At 47.5% G+C, this 23589-nt stretch overlaps 1 protein-coding gene across 20 annotated transcripts in view; it reads right to left on the reverse strand.

Moving 5' to 3' along the window:
* The window catches only part of Mmd (disintegrin and metalloproteinase domain-containing protein mind-meld), a 71528-nt gene extending 54807 nt beyond the window's left edge, over nucleotides 1-16721 (reverse strand). For 18 of the 20 annotated variants that reach the window (XR_013082969.1, XR_013082970.1, XM_076795761.1 and 15 more), the window contains exons 1-2: nucleotides 16482-16721; nucleotides 15715-15903 (exon numbers count right to left, since the gene is read on the reverse strand). Coding sequence is in view for 18 of the 20 variants with exons in the window: in XM_076795761.1 (XP_076651876.1) it covers nucleotides 15715-15799 (85 nt within the window). In the remaining 2 variants the exon portion in view is untranslated. The remainder of the gene's footprint in view (nucleotides 1-15714; nucleotides 15904-16481) is intronic. The other 2 variants (XM_076795756.1, XM_076795771.1) reach the window with 1 other exon arrangement.
* Between the last annotated feature and the right edge of the window lie 6868 nt (nucleotides 16722-23589).

Below are 23589 nucleotides of genomic sequence, written 5' to 3' on the forward strand. Positions count from 1 at the left end.
GACCCGCGGAACGTAACGAGATTACCAATTCTCTGGAAGATGCGCACGATGTCGAAGACATTGGCGGCCTACGAAGGGAATGGTGGCATCAAAAGACGCCATAGTTCTCGATAAGATTCGCCGGCGTAATTTCGAATATATCCGTGTAACGGCGAGACATTTCACGGTATCCATGACGGAATTTAATTTAGATATCTGGTCGGACTCACGCTTGACTGCGCCAGAGGCACAAAGCATTTCGAAATTCCGTTCGCGGAGAAAACTGCTAGGACTGTCGTCGTGGGCACCGACATGTAACGAGGCTGCTCCGTGATTCGATGGGAAAATCGGCTGAGACTAATAATAGCCTAACCGAGGCGGCGGCTCGCGCAGCCCTGACCCGATTCGGAGCGGAATTAAAGAGCAGGCTCTTTCGCGCGTACACGTCATCGGCGCCGCGTACAGTTCGTTAAAAGTTCGGTGGACAGGTGACACGCGGGGGCGGAAAGATGTGCCAGAGTAATGCAGTCGATTCTCTCTGAGACTGCTCGCTTGGAAGGTTGCAAGCGCGCGCGCGCGTGCTTCAGACACGATGCTTCCTCCGATACGACGTTCAATTACAAACGAGTGCCGCCTTGTTAGCCGATGGGAACTCATTAATTTCGCCGGACGGATCGAAACTTTAACCGTGGCCCCTTTGAGGCGTCTCGAGGCTCATTATATGCTCGAGCATGTGCGCCCCAGACGCGCCCCCGCACTTGCCCCTTTTCCGCCAGCGTTGCTTGGGTTCGAGAGCCGAAAGAGACCGGAGAGGACCACGGTCTGCGGAAACACCGAAATTCTCTTTGCGCATTTCACTTATTTGCTGGTTAACACTTCGACGGCTCCACAGTTTCTCCGTCGATTTTCGTTTGTTGCATGTCGCCCAGGTTTTATTGCCTCCTGCCGCCCCGGAGCAATTTGCGCGGTCGTTTATAGCGTAATTTGCTAATTAGTAGACTGCGGATTTTTATGCGACAGCCATTCTTTCATATCGTGTAATAATATTTTCAAATGTCTCTGATCCCTTCACCGTTCACCTATGCTTGTTACTTTTTCATTTTAATGCAAAATCAAAATTTCCCGCATTAATCGCACCAAATGGAAATCGAATAGAAATACATTGTTTGCATTAATAATTTCAATAGGTTAAAAATAGTGTTTTGAAATTTCTCAAATGTTTTTCTGTTTACTTTTGTCGTAGATGCATAAAATCCGCAGCCTAGCAATTAGCAACTGTAGAAACTGTGGAAAGGCTGCCGATATCACGCGTACGTGACAGCGGTCGTCCAGGCGCTAGCAAGAGAAGATGCCTAACTGGGTTTAATAAATGCGAGAATTGGAAAAATCAGCGACAGTTGGTTTTCGGGGAGGGACGTGCGCGTATGAGAGTGAGTGTGAATTATGAGGAGAAGCCAGCCGTTCAGAAAATAGGAAAGAGCATCGCTTATCGACGACTGAAATTTCGTCGCGTGGAATTGAAACCGGCCCCCGTCCCGCCTCGCTCACCGCCGATGGAAATTGCGTGCTCGAGCCTCGAGGCGCTCGCTAAACGGCGGGTTTTCGCGCGCGTGTGGAGCGCGACGCCGCTCGCAATAACTCTTTCTTTGATCCCTCATTCGTTTCCATTTGTTGGGGGCTTGCTGGCGCGAACGTTAACTCGATATTGCGTTTTCAGTCATGCAACGGCATTCGCCGGCGACGACGGTGACGACGGTGACGAATAACAGAGCCGTGCACCCCTGTTTTCGACGCGGCACGGCGCGCGTTAAGGCCGGGCCTTTGAATTATCGGGCTCTGCACAAGTTTCTTTGGACACCTGCAGCCGGATTTTCGTTCGCTCCGCGCCTATGCGGCTACGCTGGGTTGCAGCAACGCGGGGCAACATGCGACGCCGCCGCACAAGACCGACTATCGCTCCCGTAGATCAATTATTACTCGCAACCTTTGGTCTATACATCATTCTCGACAAACTGATGGACTTGACGTAATAGAGGAGACACGAATTATAGGTAGGAAATATTCAAAACGAAATTCCAGTGATTTCCAAATTACAGAATTCGTTGTCTTTCAGAACTCTGCAGAGAAGAACTGCTGTATGCCGGGAAATCAACCAACAGAGGCAATGATTTCCCTACGGTTTTCGAACTTTTCACGGTCGATAAAAATATGCAGGTCCGGTTATCTCGCGAGGTGATCCAGAAAAGAGTTGGTCGGTAAGGCGATTGTCAACAATTGGAATCGCGTTCCCTATTTTATCGATCGAGCAGCACGTTTCGTGACTGGAAACACGCGTCGCGTCATCCGGTAGCAGATTTAAATGCTCCTTGGAGCGAGGATGGTTCGAGGATGGCCCGTCACTGAATTTGATCGTTCCGTCGATTCTTCCCGTTCGGGAACGATTAAGACGGAAGGAAGCAGCAGAAGCTTTCGTTCACGTCACGAAACGTCTCGAGCCCTTCGGAACGATCGCAATTACGAAACTTTGATGGCCGGTTAACTCGTCACGTTCACCCCCCTATCACCCCTTCTCGCTCTTCCGCCTGTCGATCGATCGAACCCGGACTCTCATCGCGCGTTATTCCCCGCCATATCAATTTTGCGAAAATTAAACCGCGTCACGAGCCTCGTTTTTCGGAGATCTCGCTCGATCCACCCCTTCCCGCACTACGGCAAAATTAGAGAATCAATGGGTATATCTTTCATCATAGCATTCGATAGGACAAAGAAAAGTATGTGTGACAAGTCTCAAGACGGTGCCCCTACCACAAGGGCAGTTGTAGGGTGCACACGGTTCTAATAAATTATGCTGTCGTTCTTCTGTTCTGCTGAACGAAGGACTTACCGCAATAAAAATAGAAAATTTCCAAAAATCCGAAAAATGCATATTTCTCATTGAAGTTTCAGAGATTCTAGTTTCATGAAAATTCAGTAGTGAGACATTGTCGAAAGTAATGTTCTCAATTTTTCAGATTATTTTATAAAGTGCATCGCTGCCAGTGAAACAAACAATCGATTTTTCTTTACTTTTCTGTAGGCATATTATGGAATATTAAACACTGATACAGAAAAATTGTTTTTAGCCAACACTGCAGTTCCACGGATACAAATTCTGCAATAGACGAGATAATAAAGCTCCGAGGACGACGGATGAAGAGGACGAAACGGTTTTCAAGATGGCCACGGTGTTCAGCGCCCCTTAAACAACGCCAGGAACCGATTCCGTTGGAGAGAAAGAGAGAATGCGTCGATCGCTGATCACGCGGAAGACAAACGCCACGCCGGAAGGAAGAAATAACTTTCTCCCGGCGGCAAGGGGGTGTGGGAAGGATATTTCGGTTAATGGGGCGACGACTGGTTTGGTCGTACTCTCCCAGACAGATATTATCGTCGCTTCGACTCCGTCGGATTTATTTCCACGCCTAGGAACACCCCCTGACCCCTGCTGCTCACCCCCTTTCAAGCAGAATAAGCACATTTATCCTGCGCGGGAGGAGGAACAGCCAGGATTTCAGAATTCACCCCTGGGTGTCCCTTGCAATCCCGCGACCCCTTGCTCGCCTCTAGGACTCTAATCGCGCAAATAACGTTCCACCGACCCGTACAAATCGATTCCCAGTTACCGATCGCTGCTGTTCCCGTTTCTGCTCCCCTGGTTTACGGGCTCGATTCAGATTCCATGGGGGTCACAGTAGAGAATTTCAAGGGTCGTGGCGTTGAAAACGTCTCTCTTTCACCATTTCTCAAACTTGTTCAAATGCGTATATTATAAGAAAATTACCGTCGTACTCAGGCCAGTCTATAGAATCCGTCTATGTAAGATGCGTTTGTATGGTGTGCACGGTTAAAGCAGAAAACGTGTTCTTTGAGTACTCGTATTTTCTCTTCAGAATTGAATTTTTAGTAAATGTCTATCAAGGGAAATCTAAGCTAAGGGGAGATAATGAGAGGCAGAGAGCACACAATCGTCGAACCGGTAGCTTCCGGTGGCCAAAGCGTTCGGTTCCGATATAATATTTTTTTCGGTAAACGTGATAGGACCGTCGCATCGAGTCCTCTAGGGGGAGAGACACCGGTCTGGACCCCGGGCTCCTCGAAATCGGCCAAAAGTTCACGTATTAAAAGCGGCCGTCGTACAAGGCCAATGAATTAGAACTGGCGCGCTGCCATTTCAATCTCGCGGATCTTGCTCGAGACAAGAACGCCGGAAACTTTGCTCCGCGAGCCATCATTCGGTCGAGGCAGGGCCGAGTTGATTAATTGCGCCGCGATCGATTGATTCCTCCGGGGGGAAGAGAAAAAATGGGGGGAGCCGAGGGCGAAAATAGGGGAGCAGAGAGGCAGATGCCGTAGAAAAAGAGGAAAAAGCAGAAACATTTTCGCGGCCGGATTTCCCGGGACACACGCCGCTCTATCCGCGTTCCTGGGGATCGACAGATGCGTCCGAAAGGTGTTTCCCGATCTTGTAAATCATCCGCGGGGACCGGGAAGAACCGAGCAGCGGGAAAATCAATATTTCGGTCGCAGGGAACCCTACACGCACGCTGCACCCCCATAAGAGTTATCGTTCAGCTTTGGATGAAAACGTACGACCAAACCTGTCTCCGGTAGCTTTCTAAAAAAATGAATAATGGGTTGTCAAAGTAGAGGCTTGAAGCTTTACAACGAGTCCAAGTTTATTGTTGTAACATTCTTTTTTATGAAATTTTAATAGACTGTCACGCGAAATTAAACATAATTAAAAACTTTATAATTAGATCTTTATAATAGACTGCCACGCAAAAACAAATTAAATTCAAATGCGAGACTCCAATCTTTAAATCTACTTTGGCGACATTCATTTAAAAAAGTTGTTTAACGTCTGTACGAACGTTTGAATTTCCAAATTTTCGAGACAAAAAACGTACGTTCACTTTCTCGAAAACATGTAACAATGGATTCCGAGAGTAGAAGGTTCAAGCTTTAAAATGATAATAAAACGGATATTCTACACTTTTTCACGATGCTGCAACACTTTGAATATGGACAATTTTTTTCAACGAAGTGATCCTTTAATTTTGCACGCCATTGTAGTTTAAGTGTCGACGTTGTAGTACTTTTTGGAGGCAGCGTGGGTACGAGACGTTTCATTATTTTGTCGAAGCTTCGTAAGCCGAACGCGTATGGGAAATCAGGTGACGCAGAATCCGCAGAGATCCGTCGAGGTCGAGATTATTTCTACAGGGGGTTGGGGGAGGGTGAGGGTGAGGGTTCGACGGGGGTGGCTCGGCGTGTGACGAGAATAAGAGAACGGCTGGTGTAATTTCAAGTGGACACCGAACGAACCCTTCCCCCGGCTCGGCCGCTGACGTCCTTGCTGTCCTACCTTCCTCCGGGGGTGGGGGGTGAAGGGAGGTTGCTAAGGGTAGAAGAGAACTGAAAGGAACAGAGGGGAAGAGAGAGAGGTCGGCAATTTTGCGAGGAACGCAACCAGGGAGCGGTTGTGCAACGCGCCACACTTACCTAATACGTGCAATTCACGGTGCGGCGTGCTGCACGAACGAAACCGGGACAAAAGGCTCGCCCTTTAACCTCCCTTCCACTTCAGAGTCGTTTCTAAGACGTACAGGACGATTCAAAATTGAAGGAAAATGGGTGGCATGGCGGGGCCTTTTTATGAAATATAAACCTTGTCTATATTAATTGCAGGACGCAAGAGCTGCGTAGACACCTGTTTTCGAGGTGAAAACTATACGACAGTATTTTTGAATTCACTAAATGTTTTCACTGGTTTCCTTGATTAGACGTTATTTCGAATTGTGCGTTTGTTTGTTCGCCTACTCAACTGGTTTTTTCCTATTATTCTTTTCTCAAGACGGAACGTTTTTTAGACACTTTGCGGTAAGAATTTCGAGTTTTGTCCAGGTAGCATGTACCGTTCAGAAACCGTGCGTGCGCTTCCCTTTTCCCCTCGGATCGTTATCGTTATCGTGATCGCTCGCGATTCCGGTGTTTTTCCCCGCGACGATACGAATCGCGCGATTCTTCGGGGTCGACGACGATGATGGACTAGATATCCCCCGGCTTCCCATGAATTGACCCCGTTACACGCGCACAAACAAACACGCACACACACATACAGACCCGCTCGTGTTCCATCCCCCCTGAAGAACTCACGTTCTTTTATTCCTCGGTGGCGCGTTATGGGGAAACGTTCGCGGAAACGGAGCACTGCCATTCATTGACGGTGACACCGACACGTATTTTCTGTTCCGATAACCGACCGAGTGGATTCTGTAGACTTTCTGAGCAGACCGATACGAATCTGCCGAACAAACTTTTCACGAACTTCTCTCTTCTCCATCATTTTTTGCTCCTCGCGCGAGAAGGGCGGCGGGGTATTAATTAGAGCTGTTAATTTGGCTGGCCGAATGTGGGAGAAAGTTCCGACAGATTAGCAAGTTCGCGTCTGGGGTGAGAAACGGACAGATTAATCAATTTATTCGGATGGGCTTCATTCCACTCTGTTCACGTTTAACTCATTATTAGACTGCGGATTTGATGCGTTTATGACAAAAATGAGTAGGTGTAATTCAAAACAGTAAAAGGATTAAAGGAGTTTAACAATGTCGATATACCAATTTTAACATATAAAAATTATTAATGAGCAAAATAAATTTTTACTTAGCTTCTATAGATTGCAATTGATGTATAAAAATTTTATTTTGCATAAAGATCCGCATTATATACCGGCGACTATTTCATAATTTTTGAAAGTCTACATCAACAGCAATAGCAATTTCAATTGTAAACCAATAATTGACTCCCACTAATTTAATCGCATACTGTCGTTAGAGGTTGTTACATGATATCACAATAATTGAAAATCCAATTAAGCGCTATTGATTCGCTTAAACATGATTGTCATAATAATAATAGTAGCACTGTACATAAATTTATTCGTCCTGAAATGAACTAAATTATAGGGTATGGTGCAAACTTTATTGTCAAGTAACTGATAATAACTGTTAGTAACTCTAATCGTTTATACGAAAGAAATAAGCAAGATTTGTATGACACACTCAATATTCATGCGGCGCACAGTATGATATTTCGCCGATCTAGATGGAAAAAATTCCACTTCGACAATTATCCAAATGTAGAAAAAAAAACATTATTAAATAGTCCTTGTCCATATTTTACAAATATATGCACTTTTTTAGTAATTAACTCTAATGTCTGACTCGCCTCGTTTTCACGTCCATACGAGCATTATGAACACTACATTCTTCTTGCAAATATATTATACTAGCATATTCCAATGATTTCTTGCGAGTGTTTGCTACTTTATTATGTTATTTCAGATATGTATACTTTTTCTTTTATGAAAAAATATGTCAAATTAGTCGTCTAAGCACGTAAGTGCACTGAAGTGCATAGTAATAAATGCGATATACAATTTAAAAATGTACATAGAGTTTTAAGACATTATACCACATTATACCAGGTTCTACCAACATGGAGATGAAAGTATTTTTCAGGAGCATTAAAACTATAAAAAAATTTTCTTGCGCCGTTCTGCATACCTCGCGGTATACTATTGTGTATACAACCTAAACATTCCAATATATGCCAAAAAGCCATCAAATGATTTCTAAAATGGCACTACCGAGTACCGCGAGGTATACACGAACGGTCCCGCAGAAACAGTCATCTCGAAAGTTGTAAAAAAAAAGTATGAAGTGCATGATTATGCCAGATTTAAAACTTTATGTATATTTTAAAATTAGAAGTTGCTTCTTGCGTTTATTTCTGTGCGTGCTTAGAAGACTAATTTGACATACTTTTTCATAAAAGAAGGACGTGGTAATAACGTAACAAAAACCCGCAATCTATCATTGGAATATACTAGCAGAATATATTTACAAAAAGAATGTAAGAAAACTAGGTGAGTCGGACATTAGAGACTTGTAAATAAAGAATTAATGGTTAATTACTGAAAAAGTGCATGTATTTGTAAAATATGGACAAGAACTGTTAGGACTGTTTCATAATGTTTTCTTCTACATTTGGATTATTGTCGAAATGGAATTTTTTCCACCTAGATCGGCGAAATACCACACTATGCGTTAACACGTTCGCGGACGTGAATGCTATAGCATTCATTTTCATAGTGATGCAAAATGACATGAATGCTATAGCATTCAAATTTTAAAGCCAATTTTTGTTCACTTAATTTTATACAACCTTAAGTTTTTGTAATTAATATACATTTCAAAGTAATGACCAACTGTCATTACTAATGACAGTTAACTTATTATTATTGTTTACGTCGTAACTAGTTTCAAGAAAAATTTCCTGTCCATTTTTGCAGTTCACTGAAATTTTTACTGTCCGTCAACGTGTTAATAGGCTTCCGATAGATAAACTGTTGATTAGGAATAATTGTTAATCAGTTGCACCATGTTCCCTTAGAGGGAGTAGTCGAGAACAAGGGATTGATATTTAAGACACTAAAAATAATGTAATCGCTGAACGACTCTTGAACAGTGGATGTGTATGCATTTATGATTATTTTCCTTTCTAGAAGGAGTCATCTATGAAGAAAGGAATTCGCAAGAGGATCCGCAATCTAGCAGAGCCACCCTCTTGTCACCTTTTTGGCAGCGAGACACGATGCAGTCCCTACGAAATATCAAAGGTCCCGTCGCACAGTGGGCCGTTTCTATCAAATAGGTGGAATCGATTAAAAAATGTTTGTCACGAGGCAGTTTCAAATTAATTCTTTTCGTAAGCTAATACTCGATCAAGATAGACCGAAAAGAGCACAAATTTATATTTATATCGTATCCGATTTGATAAATGAACAATAGAAAAGTTCAAGTCTCTCGAAGCCGTGTACGTATGTACATATCAGCCAGTTTTCCATATCAATTGTATAGTAATGTCCATAAGACATTCTTTCTGGTCCACTGTGCTCACAAACGGTTCTCTCGACGCGGAGTGTCTCGGACTAGCAGCGGCGTAATAGCGGCCGATGATTAAAATATTAACATCGAGAAGAAGCGATTCCTACGGGCGTGTTCCGGCCGTCACGCAATTTCAATTTAATTATAACGATAGAGAGGCGGGGACACGCGGACTGTTTCTTTTACATCCCCGCCACCGGTGGTGGTGCTGTGCCACCCCCGGCCGCAGCCCTCTCCGGCCGGCACTCGATCGATTTCGATTCGCGTTTCCGTTGATACGATGAAATCGGGTCTCGCGGCACGTAGGTATGCGTGTCAGTGCACTCGTGACCCATCTCGTTCTTCGATGACGTCATTCCTCCGCTCTGCCGTAAACGTGTGACGAATATGGCGCCCTGGGCGACGCGGGGGTGGTTCCAGGGTGGCAACGAGGGTGGCAACCGGAGAGGGTGGCCCGGGGCAAGGGGCGGAGGGCACGGGAGTGGCACGGATCCTTCAACCCTTAAACGACCGAATTTCAAACGGCGTGTCCCCGGGGATTTCGATCTCCTCTACCCCCTCCTCCCTTCCGCCCCTGTAACGTCCCTCCTCTCGTCTTCCAACACCCCCTCAACCCTCGCTCCCGTTTATTTTCCATCCCCTTTCCCTTTTTTTCCTCGGCTATTCACAACGGCGAACGATTTTCGGGGATTACGGGGAGCCTTAAGAGGTCCGCCTGGTTTGCGACCGATTTCCAAAAATCGTTTATCTTTCTGTTATTCACGGTTCAACGTCTACCGCGTGTATCCTCTAAGAGCCACCGCTGATTCCGAATGTTTGCTAACGCTGGAAGCTGCGGGAACCAGGAATAGACTGATGAGTTTGTCGATCAATCGGGAAACACAGCTGTACACTTTATCTACCGAGAAAATTGTCACACGTTGCTCCGTAGACGAGCAACTTTTATGTTTTCGAACGTAGAAATTCTGGCTGGAGTACTAGCTTATCGATTTGTGTTTGAAATCATCGTTTTAGACTGTGGAATAATCTCTGTAACCTCTGTTAAGAGCCTCGGATAAGTATAAAAACGTTGAACCGAACAACGAACGAGCGCGAATACTATAAACGATAGCACAAGTGAAAAATAGATAGATGAGAGGCAAAAAGGAAAGATAACAGGATCACTCGCCGGTGAAAGCCCGCTTTACCGACTCGAGCTGATCACGCGTGCAGCTCGATATGCATGTCTGACCATCGTTCGCCTTTTCCGCCGAATTCGCGAAGAATTTACGAAATTCTCTCGAAAACGAACCGCCCGATGGTAGAACTTTATTCCACGTTTTCGATTCCCGTGTGTTCTCGTCGAATGCAGCTTTGTAGCGGCGTTGTTTCCCAATTGTTAACGATCAAAGCCAGCCAATAGGAATGCATTCTCTATCGGTGGTCTGTATCGTCTGAAATTGTGACTTGTGAAACGACGAGATAATTCTCCCTCTTTGTCGGCCCGTGGAAATTCTGTAGGCGATCCAGTTCTTTAACTGACTCTGAGGAATATTTCTTCTTCTATCTGATATTATTGTTTGCTTTCTAGAATTTGAAAATAGCTAGAGAAAATATCGAAAAGTCTAAATCACTAAAAGATTATTGTAACATCTGCGTAACGTCGTCCGACAATCTATCGTCGTCCCCGAAGCGTTAAAGAAAATAATTCGAGCGTTTTCGCAAGTCGCAAAGCGTGTTAATGCCAGTATGACGCCCGTGTCGTTGCTCGCGAGACCCGCCGTTTGCAAAGTTCTAACGACAAGCAGTCCCTTTCTGTAATTTGTGTAATCTCGTGGCGTCGGCCCGGTTTTATTGCCGACGATACAATATGTATACAGGGTGATTCAGCTAAATGTGCCACCTAAATTACACGTAAACTATTATGGTCTATGAAAAAATGATTCAAACGAAAATTGCCTATTTTCAAAAGTAGCATACATTGTAGCAATTGCTTCTTTCGCTGTTTCGTCTTTTCATTGAGATATACAGATCACCTCGAGTTTCTTTATCGTAAAGGGTGAACTTGTGGTTGCAGAGAGAATTGAATCCTGAATAAAAAATTTTTAGTGTATACGCGATGAAAAATTAATAGTTGCTCAGATATTTTCTATAAATGACTCTGAATGCAGGCAATGCTCAAAACGTTCTCCATTACGATCAATAATATTTGCTTATTCGATCGATAAGTGCAAATGACACGGCTTCGAGAGTTTCTCGACGAGTGATGCTTTTAACACTAGAACGACCGAGCAATAAATGCGACTGACGTATATTGCTTTGTAACAGTGACAAGACTGTGCCCATTCAGACGTCATACAACTTTTATTGTAATATGTGCTTCGATGATGAGGTTCATTAAAAAATTTCCGATGAAAACATTTTTACAATTTCAGTAATTGTAAAAGAAAAAATTAGAAAGCAGTCATTTTGACTGCTCCGGTCGTTCTGGTGTTAAGAACGTGCAACTTTCGGTTCAACCATATTTTTCGTATACTAAACAGTTTCGGTGGCACACTTCGGTGATTCAGCCTGTATATCAGGCTGGTTCGGTGGTGCAAGCACACGTGAGAACCGTCGCGAGGAACGCGGCCGCGTGTCGATGGACATTAACCGATAAAACCTCTGCTCCCAGGTAACTGCGATCGAACACCGGTGACAGTATTCCTTGGAAAAGCTTGCTATGTCTTTAGCGAGCCTTGGTACATACATAGCATGTCCACGGAATAAATGGAAGAGAAACGGCCCGAAAAAATAGCAACAGCGTCGAATGGATCAGAAAATCTCTAACACGTCCAGGGCGGAATAGTAATCTTTCTCCCGAGGTAAAGTTCATTCCCATAACACACTGCAACCACGATAATCATCTCGAAGAAAAGGATATACATTGGTCATTATTATTATCGTTCTGGCAGTAATTTATTAACTCTACTACGCTCCCCAGAAATTGCACGGAAGATTCTGGGATAATACTTCACCCACTTTCGCTTCAGACTTCGCATCAATCATTTGTATTATTCGTAGGTCCACGATTCCAAGAAACACATTCTGCGACGCGAGCAGAAAAGAAACGAAGATTAGAAACAGAACAGAGATGGATTTCCACCCTTATGAGAATTAAGAAAATGGGAATACAGAGAATAGATGTCTCTGTGCTCTAATTTCACAACAATTCAGACTGCTCTTTCGCTCTTGAATTGTATTAATTACATCGACCCTTATATTAATTTTAATGAGTAGACTACGGGTTTTATGCATTCATTACGAGAATGAACGAATGAAATAGGAAACGGTGAAAACACTAAAAGAATCCAAGAATATTTTTGCATTGTTTTCGACTTGCTAAAACGATTAAAACGGAAATTTCACTGTTTTTTCCAATTTCTGTTTGTCACAATGGACTTGGGAAATGCTTGTTCTTCATAAAGAACCGCAGTCTATTCATGAGATTATATTGCTCATGAAAGTAGATAATTATTATTTTTGTTTATCGGCCGATGGTAACCCGTATTTCAATGCAACGGGTAGGCAGAAAGTAAAGCAGCAGCGATTCATTGTTACAGCATTGTAGTCGTAAGATTTTTCTGTAAATGTCTGTGGATAATATTGACGACGATCGTCGCGTTTCAGGCACGAAGCAAGGATTCGCATGGCCGGCTGCGGGGTGTTTCCTATTTCCTGGATGGTCCGGTGGTCCATTTCCTTCTGAGGACCCGTATTTTTGCGGACTCGATTAGCCGGGGCAACATAATTTCCGAATTTCGGCGTAGACACCCCTGCGACGGTCGACAGGTAGAGCGTGCGAACGGCTGGGACGGATTGGGACGTGGAGGGCCGAGCAGCCAAGCAATTAATCAGGACGATTAATCAATCGAATCTCGATTCAGTCCGCGCGAATGTATAGATCGCGGCGTGGCGTGTTTGCGACGCGACGGTCGCGCACGCTCGCGCGCGCACCGACGGAAACTTAATTACACGCGATTCTACATAATAGCGCTTAATTGTACATAAAAGAGCCCTAATTGGCAATTATTAATGGCCCGTTAATACGGTAGTGCCTCGACGAACGAACCAGGTCCTATTTGTCGTCCTTGCAAAATGCTTGGACACGCCAACGGTGATGGCCTGGCATCAAGGCACCACCGTGGTCTTGTTCGGAGGTACAACTTTCAATCGGGCTAGAAAATGTTCTGAACTATAGTACGGTGCTCACTTGGGCTGCGTGAAAATGGACAGAAAAGCGCAGTGGACAAGTAGCGAAGCGTAGAGAGGAATCGGGACTGTAATCAGCGAGTTTGATTTTGGGTAATGCCTCGATGGTAGGTCGCAATACTATACTTTAAGTCGTGATAAATGCGAGAACTGTGCGAGGGATGGGTACACCAGCATGGATGCACTACCACAGGTACAACTCCTTATTGGACACACTATAAAACAGTTCTCCTTTCAGGTGCTCAGAAATGGATAGCATAGTGCAACGAGCGGACAAGTGACGGAACATACAAAGGAATTGAGTCGGAATTGGCGATTTTAATCTTTGTCAAGGTACTTTCACAAGGAGACGATCTCCTGCTCAAGTATTGCCGTAGTTGCGTTCACGGATTCCGATAGAAAGACTACAGAACGAGGATTTAATCGGTGAACAATTAACGAAGCACTACTGTAGTCGACCCGACTTCCTAAAAACGTACAACGATCGAAGAACGGCTACGAGTCATTAACGAGCGGACAAGTAACGGAACATTCTAGTACTCGGATACAAAGGAATTGAGTCGGAATTGGCGATTTTAATCTTGGTCAAGGTACTTTCACAAGGAGACGATCTCCTGCTCAAGTATTGCCGTAGTTGCGTTCACGGATTCCGATAGAAAGACTACAGAACGAGGATTTAATCGGTGAACAATTAACGAAGCACTACCGTAGTCGACCCGACTTCCTAAAAACGTACAACGATCGAAGAACAGCTACGAGTCATCAACGAGCGGACAAGTAACGGAACATTCTAGTACTCGGCGAGCCCTTGCGAACGGCTACCAACTCTCCGGTTCCGATCAATTTTGGACGCGTTATAAATCTCAACATTACGAACAACTTTTTCGAGATTCGTTGATCTCGCTTGGTTTCTGAGATTCTCGCGAAAAGCTGTCGGTACCACTACAGTGAATTCTGTTTATACTCGTGTCAGTATTGACCAAATGTTGAGATTTATAATGCGAATTATAAATCGGAAGGTACGTAGCTGTTCTGCAGTTTCACCAGGTAAAGGTACTGTCCTTCTCTGGTTCTCTGTCGATTGTCAGCGAACACGAAACGATTCGAAATCCGAATTGGACCGCTAACGAGGCTCGCCAGTAGTTCCGTTCGCGGTCGGGCTCGCCGCGCCCGGCACGCGAATCGTGGACGTGTATGTGTGTATGTGTATGATGAACGGAAAAGCCGGCGCGCGGCGGTGAACGATCGAAATCATCGTCGTCGTTTATTTACCGGGGACGCGGACGGTTCGCGTGCGTGCGTGCGTTCTCGCTCGGAGCGAGCTGGAACGGAACGAAGCGGAGCGGTACGGAGCGGTGCGGTGGCGAGGCGGAGGAGAGCATGCATCATCGACGGGGATACGCGGGGATCGATAGCGCTCGCGGTACGCCGGCCAATAATATCTGTTCCGCGGCGAAAACAGCGGCTCTCGCGTGTCCGTTAAAGCCTGATCCGGGATCCGTCGTATCTCCACGAGCGGGCCGAAGGATTCCGCTCGGAGACGCTTCCTACGAGCAATCCGGTAATCATGCCCAAAATAAACAGACGCGGGGAGATGAAGACGAACACCGTGGGCCTAGATGAAAGGAATCGAAATCGCAGGTTGGCGATCGAACAGCGGTTGCAACACAAAGGGAGAAAGATAGATAGTGCGAAGGGGTGGGCGGTGGAGGAGAGGCAGGAGTTAGGTTAGGTGGAAACGTTTCAATCTCGAGGGGAAGGATAACAATCGAGGGAAAATTCTTGGCTTGCGGGGTCCGCAACAGGCAATCGTGTGTAACCGGAACACGCCATGCCAGCCTGCGAACGACGATTAACGACCGCGAACAGAGAGAGAGAGAGAGAGAGAGAGGGGGGGAGAGGGGTAGCGGACGATAGGAGACGAGCTATAGCGAGGGAGGCGGCTGGAACGGGCCTGCGACGCGAGCAATGCACGGAATTACGCGATCGCGTGACGGCGAACGCTAAATCAGGAAGAAGGAGCCTAAGAGGCGAGAGCTTGTACCCTAAGCTGGCCGTGTTTCCGGACGACAACATCCCCCCGGCACGCCTATGATCGAGCATGCCTCCAGCTCGCTCTCCAGCCTGGGAAAACCGTGGGAATCGCGTTGTTTCGCGAACGATCATAATCTCGGGGTCTCCCTTCGCGAGGGGTTTATTAGCATGTGCGGGGCAGGGAATCAGAGAACCGAGGAGTTTTACGATTACGAGAGCACAAGGGGTAGGGGGGAGAGGTGGAAGGATCGAGAAAATTGTTGACGGGTGATCGATTCTCGTTGCACAGGTGCTGCGTGGCAGGGGGGACACACGGGCGATCGTCACTCGGATGGGCAAACAGACGGACAGGCAAATTACGGACGGCCGAGGCGGATAGACGGCAGACAGATAGACACATGCATGTATAGTTCTCGGGTCAGGCAATGGTAGAGACAGACAGGCAGGCAAAGTAGACACAGGCAGGCAGACAGGCAGGCGTTACCTCGCTTGGACGTGCTGTCGGCGGTGTTAATAAATCCAGGTACGGCAATCACGAGAACAAAGAGTCCACAGTGTAGCCAAAACATGTTTACGTCTTAACAACATTGTTTAATTCCATTTTACGTGACGCTCGTGAAACACTACTACGATGGCGTTGGTGCTCATGTCGCGCATAATTCAGCGGTACTACCTGGTCGCCGGTCGGATCATGAGTACACGACTGAACTGTGACTGGGTTACGCGCGGGTTCGGCCGTGGGAGAGGAGAGCACAGCGATAGATAGATAGGTAGACAGACAGACAGATAGACAGACAGAGAGAGAGAGAGAGAGAGAGAGAGAGAGAGAGAGAGAGAGAGAGAGCGAAAGAGGCGCAGCCGGAAAGAGAGAAGAGAGGGAGAGATCGAGGAGAAGACACAGTGCCGTCTCGCGGAAAGATAAATAGAAGAGAAGAGAGAGGATCGCGGAAAGAGGGCAACGAGGGGATGCTAGAGAGCCAACGGAGAAAGACAGAGGGAGAAGGAGAGGGAGAGAAAAGGAGATCAGAGAAACCGACGAAAGGAACACAGAGGGTTGATGCGCGTGTGGAAGGGCGAAACGCGAGAAGAGAATGAAGAGAAGCGCGCGAGAGAGCGAAGCGGAAAAGAGGAGGACAGGCCTCCGACGCGACTTGTACGAGAGGCCTGGCGACGAGTCAGAAGAGAGGATACAGAGGCTGATTGTAGAAAGAGGAGGACTGAGAACGTGCGGCGAGTGGAGGACGAACGAACCGGTCACCCGACGCGACGATATTACTAGAGGAGCGAACACGGTGTCCTCCTAGAACATCGCGACTATCCGGGTCCCTGGTTGCACTGGACGACACGCGATAATGCACCACGCTAGCGCACTACTCCCGCGATCTCTGGTCCGTACGTCGAAGGATCGACCCCCTGCTCGCGCGCGCGCGTCCGGAGAGAGAGTGAAGATCCCGGCCTCGAATCACGCCTCGGCTGCCATCTTCTACCTACGCCGGGAGTCTGGAGTATGAAAATATTCTCCGCTCTGCCCCCTACCTCACTCTCACACAGTGTTCGGTGTTCCTACCCTTCTGGCCCACCACCCGGGTTTCTCTCTTTCTCTTTCTACCTCGGGTTCAGGCTACCAACCCTCCGAGGGAAGCGCGCGCGCGAGGGAGAGAGAGAGAGAGAGAGAGAGAGGGAAAGGTAGAAGAGAAGCTTGGAAATCCAACCCCTCCAGCCGGCTTTCGCTCGGACCGTTTCTCTCTTTCTCTGTTCCACCCCCGCAGGGTTCTAGAGCACAGCACACCCGCGCAGCAACCCACCACCACCACCACCACCAGCAGCGGAGCAGCAATGCTACCGGCGGCGCGGCGGAGCGGCTTGGTACCACCTCTTATCGATTCCTGCGCCATTTCCCGTCATTCCTGTCAAATCAATAACGCGCGGCGGTGGCGGCAGCAGTGGCGGCGGCGGTGACGGCGGCCACCGTGGCTCCTTCTTCGCCACGGATCAGGCGCCGATACAGAGATGCGAAATCCCCTAGCCGGAGAGAGCGCCAACTGTGTGCCTCTGCTTCTCGCTCCTCATTTCTCCTCTCTACGTTTTCCCCGGCTCTCTATCCCTCTCCCCCCCCCCCTCTCTCTCTCTCTCTCTCTCTCTCTCTCTCCGAACAGCTCTCCCCTACTCTTCCGCTCGTTCATCCTCCTCCTCCTCTAACCTCCTACACCTCCTTCATGGTCTCTTTCTCGAGAGCGGGGAGAGAGCTGGTGCTGCTGGTGTTGCCCGGTGTTCTCTGGCAGCCGGTGCACCATTTTCCACCGGGCGACGCCATGCCACACGATCACGAACCACCGCCTGCCCGAAAGATGGGACACTGGCCGCCTCACCTGCATCCCTGCATCCCTGCATCCCTGGTTACCTCCGCTGGACCTCGTCGCCCGGACGTTGCCCCTCGATCTCGCTCTCGCTCGCACCCGCTGACGATCCTCCTACTCTAACCCCGGCGAGCTTTAGCTCCCGGCCTCTGTGTTCCTCTCTCTTTCTCTCTCTCTCTCTCTCTCGCGCTCTCTTTCGCCCTCTCTCTTCCTGTCTTCTTGTTTCTGTCTCGCTCCCGATGGCAGCGTTACGCTGGACCGACTCGAGGCACCCTCCACGTGAGAATAATAATACTAATAATAATAGTAATAATAATAGTGGCGTCTTTAGCGGGCCAGGATGCACCGTGGGAGGATTTTTTAAGATACTAGCCGGCCCCCGAGCCTCGACATTATCGGTGATAGATAGCCCTCGGATAGATTAATGTCACCCTCGGTTTGATAGCGATGGATCGCGCACACGGTCCTGGCGACACGTGTCCGTGTCCGTGTGTCGTACTCTTCTCCCGTGTCGAGGATGCTTCTATGGTATTTCGGTTTCATGCCACTTGTTTGACAGTGATCCGACCGTCGATTGATGCTGTTTTGATTGTAACGGGTCTATTTGTCCCTGTCGAATACCGATCTCGCCGCGAGACTTATCCGGTCGACACTGTATCGTCCGATTAGTCGTAGACGTCTTCCACTTGTTCCATCAACCACCGTGGCCACTCGTCTGACTAAACATAGACCCGACACCGTATGAAAGATCTCGCACTACTTGGCTGATCAGTTGTGGATCATCGAACACGGAGCTGGTGTCGTTTGTCTGACCGTACGCGGGCCTATACTACTTCCCTGATCAGTTATAGCTAGACTGCGGATTTTACACATTCATGTAAAAACGTGTTGCCGCCATTTAAACGAGTAGAAACGTCGAGAGGATATAGCTAATTGTAAGACACTTTCTTAGACCGTGTCGATACTGAGACAATTACTGTTTTCGCAGGCGGAGATTTCCCACCACTATTCGGCTACGCAGACAAGTCTGTCTGATTCTACTTACCCCAGCTGACCGTACGCGGGCCTATACTACTTCCCTGATCAGTTATAGCTAGACTGCGGATATTACACATTCATGTAAAAACGTGTTGCTGCAATTTAAACGAGTAGAAACATCAAGAGGATACAGCTAATTGTAAGACACTTTCTTAGACCGTGTCGATACTGAGACAATTACTGTTTTCGCAGGCGGAGATCTCCCACCACTATTCGGCTACGCAGACAAGTCTGTCTGATTCTACTTATCCCAGCGGATCGTAGGCAGGCAGCAGACTCCATTACACTCGTCCGACAAGATGCATCGGTTTCGCTGTTGTCCCAACGGTAACTCGACTTCTGGAAGTCAGAGATGCAGCTACACGCGATCAGAAGGCACAGGAAGAGAGAAATAGAGAGAGAGAGAGAAGAAGAGATGGGATGAGAAGAGGGAGTACGCGGGGACGAGGGTAGTAATACGTCGATCGCAAAAAAGAAGGGAAAAACGAGCTCTCGACGGACAAAAGATCGCCGCAAGAAAGTACCGTGTTCCTCCTCTGGGGGTTGAAGGGAGCGGCTTATTCATGCTTTTTAGGCGCGCGCACACACGGCCGGCATACAAGATCGAGAGGCTATTCAGCCCAGCTCCGGCTAACGAAATTTCGCAGCTCCTTAGCTACCTCGGCGCGTGACATCTCGCCTCTAAATTTATCCGGCCGTCGCGTGATCGTCGTTGCGAAACTCGCCCGGTGTCCTCCGCTACGATTTATCTGTTTTCCTCGATCCATCGCTATGCTTTGTATCACATTTGGCTGAACCATTCTCAAAACGATAACAGCTTCAAATTTGCCAACATACTACCGACAACGTTCGAACATGACCGGGGACCATTAACGCTTCGAGTGCCAGATCAGCAGTCTCAAAAATTCCATAAGATGCGGTAAAAATGTTAAGATACGTGATGGAGGTTCTAATGAAATTCGCTGCACTCCGTACAATAATGCTAAAACTTCTTTATAAATTTGACTATGTAATTTTCTGTATTTTTCTTTTTTCGTAGGGTTGAAAGGTACCGCGCTCGGCCCGATAGTCGAACTCGGCGAGAAGGGTGCGTGGCCGTAATTGGCTCCGCGCTCTTCAATTTATCGACGGGCGACCTCGGCGAACAACCAAGCGTTTTCGGGGAATTGCTCTTTGAACAGCGTTTCGTCAGAATGTTGCGTAACTCGACTCGCCGCGAGGCCACTGTTTGAAACGTTTATTTTTTGCCGTCAACGTCACACGCCAGGCCGATGCGGCGAGCTCGCGACGTGGCTCCTGAAACTGGGCTAAGTTGAAAATTCAGGTTCCGGAAAATCTGATAGGCGTGTGTGCCGGGCTCGCGTTCCCGGTGAATCGGGGTCAGCGTGTAAATCAGCGTCAATCGCCTAGCGAAAACCGTCCGATCGACGAGCGATGCGGTCAATTCCGCCTCGGGATTTCCGGGCTTGTTAGTTGCTGATCCACGCGTCCCGATCCTCGCGCCGGCAGCTACATTCTAGCCACTCGAATACGACAGAGTTCAAGTTACATTTCTCAGATATAGTTAGCAAAGGATGCACCTACCCTTTTCGCTAGATCGCGTTTAGGATCGGCGATCGAAGCGTGGTCGATAACCTCGCGTGCTCCGCTGTACTTATCGACCGAGATTGCGACATTGCCGACGGATCTACGGATCTGCGATTTCTGTAACACGTTCCCAGTCGCGTGACTTTTGTGCGTTTCGTACAACTCGTGTCTATTTTATTATACACGGATGGGTGTATTATTAATAATTACTGGACTGCGCATCTTTATGCAGAATGAATATTTTCTGCATTTGTTGCGGGAAACAGCAGCTATTTAGGAATCTTTATCGTTCTTTCAAATTGCAGCTACACAATTTTGTCATAAATGCATAAGATCGGCGTAGAAACCAGTTTCGGCGTGTATTATTAATAATTACTAGACTGCGCATCTTTACGCAGAATAAATATTTTCTGCATTTGTTGCGGGAAACAGCAGCTATTTAGGAATCTTTATCGTTCTTTTATTTCAAATTGCAGCTACACGATTTTGTCATAAATGCATAAGATCGGCGTAGAAACCAGTTTCGGCGTGTATCGAGAATGGTAGAGGGAACGCGTTAATAATTCGTAGGTACCGAAAGCGACGAGTTCAAAGGGGGAATGCGAACGTAGGATAGAGGTGTTTGCACCGGGGGCACGGCGATGCTCTTCGTCATCCTGTCGACCGGTTTTATTGTCGCAACCGGAAGCGAGGAGCTGGCGACATTCGAGGAAAGTTCCGCGGAAGGAGGCACGCGACGGAGCGTTAAGTCCGGCGCGTCGTGTTTGGCACAGCTGGCCTAATAACGCGCAGTTTATTTTGCGAGCCCGAGCCATCGATACGCGGGCCAGAGCCCGTCCTTCTCTCTGTTTATTCGCCTGAAAAAAGTTAATCGTCGAAAGTTGCCGGCGGATTTCGTTGCGACGCTGCGGCCTGCAGCGCGCGAGAGAACAAATAAAGGAAATGGCGCGGAACGGATGACGAAGTGCCCCGCGAAGATTCCTACACAAAGTTTTCCTCCGTGCGCCACGCCGTGCCGCCGCTTCGCTGGGACAGTGGAAAGGATCAAGATCTTGATCGCGCCTCGTCCGCAACGGCCGAGGACCTCCGAACGCGACCCGGAACAACGGAGAATCCTGATCTTTTTTATCTCTCGAACGTGGCCTCTCGCGGTGGAGCGAGTCAGCGCCTGGTCAGCCAAGCAGAATTAGGGTAGAACGAGACGTCGCACACAGTGCCCCGGATCGAAGAATTAGCTGTTCATTTGCTGAAGAATCTCTTTTCGCATATGTACGCTACCGTTCAAAAGTATCCGGACACTTGCGAAATATGCATTAGCATTGCGTAGAAGTTATTTCAGTGCCTAGAATAGTGACTAAAATCGATTTTCATTAGTTTCTTATGAAATATCTAACGTTTTAAATTAAAAATTACGTATGCGGAACCTACCAATACTACGCTAAAATTAAATACGAGATTCATCGACGTATTCACCGCGGAGTGTCCGGATACTTTTTCGATAACGTTGAAACTAACGATTAGACTGCAGATTTTTTATGCAAAATAAAAATTGTCCGCATTAATTGTAAGACAGAGCAGCTGATTACGGGGAAGAAATAGCACAGTAAGATGTTCAGATTCTCGAAACATTTTCACAGTTTTGCATTCCGTCTAGGCATTTTTGTCCTAAATGCAAAAATAATTTAAAATTGCTGTGCGGCAGCTTGGACGATGATTGTTCCTGACCCTGGTGTATCGCAGGACGGAACGAGGATTATCGGGAACGTAGTGGAGATTCGTAGTGCGAAACACGTTTCTATTCCGTCTCAATTATCGGCAGTTTAGCTGCGTGTCAGCCGCTCGCATTCGATGGAATTATTGAGGCTCTAATCGGCCCGGTGTGACACGTAATAAATATTTACGGTTCGCCGGGTCGATATATATATATATATATATATATATATATATATATATATATATATAGAGAGAGAGAGAGAGAGAGAGAGAGAGAGGGGCGATGGGATGCACGGCGTTGGCTCAGCTTGGTTTGGCTTGGTTTGGGTTGGCGGGTACGCGCGCGTCAGCCACGACACGCCGAAGCGGAAAGGGCAGGAAAGCTCGTTCAGCCTTATCCAGCCACTTTCCCGCGGACGATAATGGGCTCGTTTCGCCCCGGCGAAATCTTAGGCTGCAATCAATTTACTTGAAACTGGTCTACGTGCGCGATTCACCGAGATAACTGGGCGCCGGCGACGTCGACGTCGACGTCGATGCCGACGCCGACGCCGTCCGTCGCAAGCCGCTTGCTTCTTCTTCTTCTTCTCTCTCTCTCTCTCCCTCTCTCTCTCTCTCTCTCTCTCTGTGCGGAGCGGGCCGACCGAGCCGCTTTCTCCGGGGCTCTCCTGGACATGGAAGAAGAAGGGGGCGAAGCTTCCAGGCTAAGTTTTCTGAAAATGACTGACGCCGGATTATCAGATCGCCCCGTCAGTTCCCTCGTAAATTATTAAGACACGTCGGCGTTCTGCTTCGTGTACCGTCGCGTCGCGTCGCTTCGTCTGCCGTCCAGTTACCGGGGACCCTGTTTTCTCCGCGAAATCCAGAAAATCTACGAACACGACCGACAAAAGTCTTCCCTCCGCCGTTGTCGATTATGAATTCAGGATGCTCGTCGTGTTGGCGCAGTTGTCTCGTTCGCGGCAATCATCCCCGAACAACGGCGATTCGTTCCGTCCGTTCCTCGGTGTCACGAGTCACCTGGAAAAAGGCACCGTTGGTCAGCAATTCCTCGGACAAAGGAGAGCAATGCATTCTAAAATAAGAGTATGGATTGGTCATTGGCCCGACGAAGTGGCACGAGTCCGTGTTTGCTTATACGGAGCGGTAGAGATCACCGAGCGATCAGCCAAAGTAGTGCAGGTCAATGTGTTCCCGGACAAACTAGAATAGAAATTCAATAAATTGTACAAAATACGACGATTTGAATCTATTAAACACATTTTCAAATTCTTTCAATCTCTCCACTGCTTGAAATTCGACTTGCTCATTTTTCTCATAAAGTAACACGCGACAAGACTCGTTCGGACAGTTAGTAGTAGAGACCACACTGATCGATAGGACGAAGTAGTACAAGTCAAGATTTCCTTATTGTTGGGTAAATTAGTACGGATCGGTGATTAAAGGGGGGGTGGGGCACCAGCATGGATCACTGGCAGTTCGAATGAAGTATTACCAGGCAGAGAACCTCGGTTGGTCGTTAGCGGGTCAGGTAAAAATGAGCTGGGCGAGACGACTTAGCTGTGTGTAAATCAAAGAGGAAACTCGGCGTGGTTGTGGTTCGACGGCAAGGCTCGTCCGTTGGTTATTATGAATTATGGTATGAAGGGCCGATGCGAGGGCGG

Source organism: Halictus rubicundus, chromosome 11, assembly GCF_050948215.1.
Source record: "Halictus rubicundus isolate RS-2024b chromosome 11, iyHalRubi1_principal, whole genome shotgun sequence".
Taxonomy (NCBI): Eukaryota; Metazoa; Arthropoda; class Insecta; order Hymenoptera; family Halictidae; genus Halictus; species Halictus rubicundus.